Source organism: Tauraco erythrolophus, chromosome 7, assembly GCF_009769465.1.
Source record: "Tauraco erythrolophus isolate bTauEry1 chromosome 7, bTauEry1.pri, whole genome shotgun sequence".
NCBI lineage: Eukaryota > Metazoa > Chordata > Aves > Musophagiformes > Musophagidae > Tauraco > Tauraco erythrolophus.
Genome location: NC_141471.1, coordinates 51319277 through 51327021, shown reverse-complemented (window position 1 = coordinate 51327021; position 7745 = coordinate 51319277). Strand labels below are relative to the sequence as shown.

At 47.7% G+C, this 7745-nt stretch overlaps 1 protein-coding gene and 1 long non-coding RNA gene across 4 annotated transcripts in view; one reads left to right on the top strand and one right to left on the bottom strand.

Moving 5' to 3' along the window:
• Positions 1-282: 282 nt before the first annotated feature.
• On the bottom strand, positions 283-5211 carry LOC147528461 (uncharacterized). 2 transcript variants are annotated; one of them, XR_015222256.1, is made up of 3 exons: positions 5113-5211; positions 1789-1908; positions 283-1683 (listed from the first exon to the last, which is right to left on the bottom strand). It is a non-coding gene; the product is annotated as an uncharacterized LOC147528461 (long non-coding RNA). The 2 variants fall into 2 exon arrangements; XR_015222255.1 differs by lacking the exon at positions 283-1683 and having other exon boundaries at positions 1787-1908.
• A 1605-nt stretch (positions 5212-6816) lies between these two features.
• The window catches only part of UBP1 (upstream binding protein 1), a 39470-nt gene continuing 38541 nt past the window's right edge, over positions 6817-7745 (top strand). For both annotated transcript variants that reach the window (XM_086615150.1, XM_086615148.1), the window contains exon 1: positions 6817-6969. In XM_086615150.1, the coding sequence (XP_086471276.1) occupies positions 6857-6969 (113 nt within the window). In that variant the 5' untranslated portion in view covers positions 6817-6856. The remainder of the gene's footprint in view (positions 6970-7745) is intronic.

Below are 7745 nucleotides of genomic sequence, written 5' to 3'. Positions count from 1 at the left end.
TAAGTGGGGACCAGCCAAGACTTCAGCTACCTGCCTCTTCCAGGGAGAGTGACACTGGCAAACTTGTTGGCAGCAGCTAAATAAAAGGTGTGAGAGGAACCCAGCTGCAACCTTAATCTGAATGTGCGTATTTGTTTTCTCTTTCCTCTCTCCCATCACTGCAGTGACCATCTCTTAGCTGAGCACAACGCTTCGTCTCATCCCAAAATGCTTTTCTGGCACAGCCAGCCTGAACATTATCACCATCACCAGTATCCCACCAGTAACAGCAGCTACCTACGGTAAGAAAAGAATGTGGATGATTTTAAATATTATTGATGCTATACCACACAAGAACGCAGAGCCTTTGCTGATTCACAAGTTGAAGCTTTCAGATAGAGATGGTGATCGTAGACCCTTTGAGAACAGTTTGAGCAGTAGAGTCAGCATAGTGGAGGTTTACTTTACTACAGCTCCGCAGTTCTCACAAACTGTGCCACCATACATGTGCGCTAGTAACAGTGACAGGAATGTTCTACTGCTCAATATGATATTCACAGATGTGTTAATTTTTTGTTTCTTTTCCAAATTACAGTTGTGATCTGTAGCTAAAACTCTGTTTATATGAAGTAATACAGACTTATAAATACCTTGATGTTTTGTATCTTATCTGGTGAAGCTCAGCTGACCTGCAGGATCAGGACTATGGGCTGCCTGTCATATCAGTCCAGGCACACTGGCTAAATGCTTTGCATTGAAATTCTGATGCAATATATAGCTTATTGCATCAGCACGTTCCTGTAAGCTATGAACTTATTTTACCTCTTCATGACTGAAATATTGTGTATTCAAATTTTTCTTATAATTAAAAATGATTATGCTTTGACAAGAGCTAAGCTCATAGATTCCAGATAATCTTGATGTTAATTGAGTTTCAATTTATAATGTGGTTCAATCTCTGCATTAAACGTTAGCTTATTACTTTTTGACTAAATATAGTGTATGTAAACACGATAATGTTCAGTCATCTACCTTGATATGGCTTTTTGTATGCTAGTAGTCTTAGACCTAATAGGGCATCACAACATTACTTCTGGTCTTGTAGAACTGTTGAGTAGCATGTTTTTATTAGAAATGTGTTAAGTTTTAGGTTTAAAAAAAGCAAAGGAATTGAGGCTAAATTTGGGTTCTGAGGTCTGAAACTAATGAAACTGCAGTGGAATTCTATAAAATTCATCCATTTCAGTACAAAGGTCAGGGTCAAATTTATGTTGGCTAACACAAGTATATAGCAAACACAGCACTGTTTCCATTGACTCAAGCAGTAAACCAGAAATGAAGAACGGGCACTGGAGTTCCCCGACGCAATGCTTCTGTTTGCTTACAAGTGACGTGCACAGTTCCCAGTGCAAAAGGAACCAAACAGCAAGGGAAAGTGAGGACGTCTACTCACACCTCCAGTCCCCCCTTCTTCAGCCTCCTTCAGGCTAGAGGAGTGCATCCCCTCTTAGCTTTTCCCAGGACTGTGCTCTCTTAGGGCCCGTTTTCACCATGTCCTTGTCTGTCTTCGTAGCTTCCCTGTATTTGCTTCCATTCTCCATCCTTATCTAAAAATTTGTCATTGGAGTCCCTCTGAAGTGTCTTCCTACACGCTTCTGAGCACCTCCCTTTAGGTTTGGATGGCAGCATGCCTGTGTTTTGGCACTGAAATACAACGTGGGGGGGCACTTCTGTAAATGAAGGGCTGTGTACGGGAGCTAACGAGATTGGCCCTTGAGGCCGCTCACCGCAAGCAGAAAGAATACAAACCAGTTCAGGCACCAGGCTTCAGTGTGGTCATGACCATCAAGCTGCTTGGTCCTGTCCTCAGCGCTTCATCCTTAGTGAAGCACCACGCTTCAGTCCCCCATCTCGACATCAGTCAGGCTCCTGCAAAAACAACAATCGACTTCAGAGGAGGATGCCAGCCAGCATTAGTGAAGAGCAGATGGAGAAAAGAGTGTCCCAGGATCCCTTCTCCCACAACTCAGTAAAACTGTACTTAGAACACATTTATGCAGATACATTTGCAAAATCAGGCTCCTACTGCATGCACTTGCTCTCTGTTATATCAAGTCTCCAATTCCAACTGGTGGGTCTGGTGACAGAAGTACACAGAAATGGAATGGCAGGGCCACAGGGAATGTCATCTCTGACAAGTTAGGCTTGTGGATTTGGCCTGCTCAGAGGGTTAGAGAAGCAATCTGAGATCTAAAATGTTCAACTGTTGTTTTAGACGACTCTATCAGGCAGGTAGAAAGTTTTGAATGCTTTTCACGTCGGCAAAGCTTGGGAGAGCGCCAGGAGGAAAGTAGTATCGTTCCATAAAGCGTACAGAGTCTTCTCTTCCTGTAGCCTCGCTCTCAGCGTTACTGATAAGCAAATATTTACAATTTAGGCACAAATTCTGCAATCTCATCCTTAGAACAGGCTCAAGTGTGAAACTTGTGAGACTCTGACGGGGCTTATATTGTCTATGTTGCAGAATAGGAATTTTATTAGGAAACGAGCACTAAAAATACACCATATGTGCATAGGATGTGGATTTTCAATGGTTCCTATTTGGTTAAACCCACTCTAGTTTTCTGTAGAATATAGACAGCATCAAAAGCGTGACAATTTTTCTAGTCAAAACTGTTTGTTGCTCATACAGAATAAAAAAACTTTACTTTGCAATAGAACTCAGTATTCTTTATTTGCTTAGTCTTTAGAATAGCTTGAACTTGACTCTACTCACCCTGAGTATAAGGCTGATATGTAAGTTTAGCAACAAATCATCCAGAAAGTTAAATTATGGGAAGACTAACAGAAAAAACAAGATCAAAAATAAATTAAAAAAAAAGCTAGGGGAGCAGCTACCATTCGTACCACAAAATGCAGAAGGTCAACTGTAGGCATTAAAAAAATCACAAGGCTAGTTTAAAAACTGCAAAATAGAATAGAAAAATTTTTCTTTTCAAGGTTTCTCTTTTTAATCACTACCTGCCTAAGATATTGCTGAACTCTTTTGGTAAAAGTTGAGAATCACAAAAACTAGAGACTTGAGTACTTGACCTGATTGGCACTGAAGCTCCAACTCCGTACGATGGAGTGGGCTAGATCTGGTTGGAAAGTGGTGTTTGTGTGTACTGCTGATGCTCAGCAGATGACCTGAGAGCAGGACTGATCAAGGAACCAGCCCCAAAGAAAGCAAACACATCACAGGCCTGTACTTCAAAAACAACAAAGACCAAACAAATACCACAAACATCTACAGAAAACTTGTAAATTAGCCAGAGACACAAATAACGCTAAAGATATGCACTGTAATAACTTAGAATTTAATGGAAAAGGACATTTTGTGTCCTAAAATAGCTGAAGATACCATCTTCAGAAATGTTAGCAGTCAAGTTTGTTTATCACGGACAAGCTTTACCCAACTTTTAAAGACTGAACTGCAAAAGGATGGGTCTTACTGTACCCACCCTATATGCCCTCAGCAGAGGTTGGAATTTATGTCAGAAGAAACCAATTCTCAGCATAAAAATCATCAATTTATGATCTTGTAACTGCTACATAGCTGTGTTAATGCAAGTACAGTAAGCAGATAAACCAGTTTTGCTATGCATAAATCAAACTGCATCTGGCTTCTCTGGTCTTGCATCCTGTCTTAACATCTCTCCATCTGAAGCAGACAGTGCAGGATTTCTCATCTTCCACAAAACATCACTTTCTTTTGTATCACTCACAAAAGCGTTTTCTAGTGTCATTTATGCTACCTTATTTGTACGAAGTCCACTTTAGGTCTAGAAATGTCTGCTTAGGGTAAGGTTTGAGTTCTCAATTTAAACTCTGTAGTTCTACAATGACAGGAGTTTAAGCTAACTTTGTAGCCTCTACTGTTGTATGCTGAATAATGCCTGCTAATTTATTAACTGGACCATAAACATCCCATAACAGTCACTGAAATTAATCAATGCCATCAGTTGGGTTGTTATCCATCTTTAGAAGTGCTAACAAGTATTTCCATCACAATAAAAAATAAATTCAGGGTATTGTTGTTGTCTTGTCAGGCTTAAAAGAGCTGTTTTGCCTGTGGCAATTTCAGTGCTTCTCACTAAAAGCGGTAACTTGGCAGGTAGTGCCTCTGCTAGAGACTTGTCCGGAAGCCCATGCCCTCTTCACAAACTTCCCTTTCTTAAGCTTCCTCTTACGTGCAGATGGATTGTTCATTTGTCCACAGACAGGCAGAGAACTCTCACATCAACTACAGCAGCAAAAATACCAGCACCGTTTTCTGGAGAAGCTGAAAGTCGAATCTTAACTTACAAATTGCCTTAAAAACTCATAAATCACAGTCTCTCTAGCTTTGAGGAGGTGGTATGTACATTTTGAACAATAGCTAGTATTTTGTTAATCATTAATGAAGTTAGGGCCGTCCTGACTTGTATCTTTTGAAAAACTTGTGCAGTTGTACTTGAAGCCTGTAACTGTATGATCAAAATATATTTCACAGTCTCAACACTTTTCTCACTGGGTGCATCATTTTAAAGAAACTTCTCATAACATTATTTAACAATCCTCTGAATGATTAACATTTGAGGCTTTTTGAGAACCTTCTTTACATGAAGTCATGGCTTGCTTACCCTACGAGCACTCCATCACTGGACCTAGTATTTTACAGACAGAGGGACAGGATTAAAATCTAAACTACTGGCAGTTCCAGTTCTTCCTTACATCCCTCCTAGGCTTCTCCAACTGCCAGGCCATTATAATTAGTAACAATTATTTATTAAAAGGTTAGCTGCCTCTTGGATCTTGTCCTTCGAGAATATAAAACAATCAATTTTAATAACAGCATAAAATCAAGCTGCTTTAGTAATTTTTACAAAATATAAATTCATATTCCAGAAAGACGAATTTGATGCTCCTTGAATACATCTGATTTAACTCGGTTTGGCTGTTAAAAGAGAGGCAGTCTTAATGCATCTCAAAACTTACAAAATGGACTTAAGTTGCTACAAAATAGGGCAAGAAACAAGTGAAGGGCCAGAAAGAAACAGAGGAAATGAATACTAAACAAAGAAAATTCCTTATAGGTAGCGCACTCCTCACCTTACCACGGGTAGAAGCAGTTTAACCCGAAGATGACATTAGCTAGATCTGCTTGCCATATGTCTATTTACAGCAGTTTCCTTCTAGCAATTAGGTGATAAAGGGGCTCTGACCTGAGGGCACGTTCCTCTGAGCTCCCGTCATTTGAGAGTCAGTCCTGTGGGTGCCATGTGCGGCTTCACGTTTGTGAACGCGTTTGACAAGCTGGAGACTTCAGGATGCAGAGGTGTTGAGATTTTGTTCCTCAGAGTAGTGTATTTACAGTGTATGTTTGGTAGTATACTAGACGTACCATGTTAATTATTTTTCTGCCTTGCATGCTTACAGATACTCTTTCGTCTTTTTTTTTTTTTTCCTGTCTTCCCATAGTATTGAAAATTGCTAATCAGTCTTTCAGACTGCGACAGGTTTGAGTTCTTTAGGGAAGGCTCCTCGTTTCCTCGGAAAACGAGGCAAGGCAAAGCCAGCTACCTTCCCTTCTGTGACCTTCACTCTCTCCCGCGAGCAAGAAGCCGACTTCCGGGGACGTAAAAAAATTGTCTTACGCGCTCGACAGCCTGCAGGGGCCACAGGGCTGAACGAGAGAGGACAGGCCAGCTGTGCCCGCGGCCTCCGCAGCGCCTGAAGCGCTCCCGCGCATCTCCTCCTGCCCCGCCCAGGGCGCGGCGGCGGCACCGCCCCTCCTCCTCCGAGCGCGGGCCCAGAGGGCCGTGACGGAGCACACGGCGCGATGCGCAGCTCCGCCTTCCCCCGCTGTCCCGAGGCGGCGGGCAGGCGGGGGCAGCCCCCGCGGCGCGGGCAGACACCGCGCGGCCCTCACCGGGGCGAAGCAGCCGCCGCCCGCGCCGCGCCCAGCGCGCTCGCGGGGCGCTGACGCCACTTCCTGCCCGCTTTCCTGTTCCGCTCATCCCCCCTCCCCTTCCGGGGCGGGCGCTCCCGGCATGCTCGCCGCCGCGCAGGCGGCGGGGGAGGGAGGAGGCGGGCTCCGGGGCCCGTCACCTGCTCACGTCGCCGCGCGTGAGGAAGTGCCCGCTGATTGGCTGGGCTTCCCCCTCACGCTTCCTCGCCCTCCTCGGATTGGGCTCTCCGGCAGAGGCCAGCCAATCGGCGGCCCCGCGCGGGAAGGCCCTGCCCCGGCAGCCGCTCGGGGGAGGGAGTAGCCGCCATGTTGGCGTGAGCGGCGGCGCTGGGGGCACGCCGGAGCGGCGCGCGGCTCCCGCGGCGGCTGTGGGGGCGGGGAGCCCCCCGGGGCAGCCGTTACAGCCGCGCGAAGCGGGCGGTGGCGGCGGGTGTCCGCGCTGCTGCCGCCGCAGCCCTCCCGGTGAATGATGCGGCGGGAGGCGCCGCGGGGCTGGGTCGGAGCTCGGGCGGTGGCAGAAGCAGCGGCGGCGGCCCTGGACAGCGTCCGGTCGGGGGTGGCGGGGAAGGGCGCGGCGGAGGCGGCCGCCCGGTCTGCAGCCCCCCGCGGCGGCCGGGCGAGCGCAGGATGCTGAGAGCTACCCCGCGCCCTGGTCGCGCAGCGGGGAACGGGCCCCCCCGGGGCTGAACCCCGACTCTCTCCTCCCCGCGCAACCCCGCACGCTCTCCGTCCCGTCCTGTCCCCCCTGTCTCCTTCAGCCCCTCTCTCCCGCGCGGCGCCGCCCGCCGAGACGCCGCCTCCCGCTGGAGCAGCGGCGGCGGCCCCGGGGCTGAGCGGCTCCTCCCCGTCCGGCTCCTCCCGCGGCGGCGCGGGGCACGGTGGAAGATGGCGTGGGTGCTGAAGATGGATGAAGTGATCGAGTCTGGGCTGGTGCACGACTTCGACGCCAGCCTCTCTGGCATCGGGCAGGAGCTGGGAGCCGGTGCCTACAGCATGAGGTAACGCAGCGCCGGGCGGGAGCGGTGGGTGCAGCGCCGTGACCGGCCGCCTCGGGCCGCCGGGGAGGAGCTGGGGCTTATCCCCCTTTTTTCCTCTTTTTTTTTTTAATTCCTCCGGAGCCTCTTCCCGAGGAGCAGGCACGTGGCGGAGGATGGCCCGGTGTCTCCTGCTAGCTGCCGCCGCTGCCTCTTCCCCGGTACCGGCTACCGTGTGCTCCGCATGGCGCGAAGGGGCCGCCCCGGCGGGTCTCCCTCCCGCCCTGCTCTCGCCTGCTACTGGCGGGTGGTGTCTGGGAAAGGGCAGGCGGCTGCTTCGGCTGCGGGGCTTTTGCCCCATCCGTGTCATCTCTACCGTAAAAACGACGTTTCTCTGTCCCTTGGCTGCCTAACCGGATCTCGTGTTCCAGAAGATGATCATCTTCCCTCCGGCGAATATGATTCTGATTCATAATAAATAATTGTTTTATCTAACGTTTAAAAAAACGTTCTTTCTCGAACAAGTAAACGTTGTGGTAGTTAATAGGGCAGTAGTACGGTTGTGCTTTAATCAGCTTGTTTATTCTTTCATATTTCTATGTAGTATGTGTCTTCAGTGACGTTTCCTTTTTTTATTTTCCTTGCCATGTAGCTCTTTCTGTTCTTAACTTGGCAGTTTCTTTACCTTCTGATTGTTTTCCGGATTTTAGGGTAAAAGTGCTTAAATAGCGTTTGGGTGTGCTTTTTCAAAGCTCAGATCAAACTGTACTTGTTTGAAATAAGTACGTTTTATCTCAGTT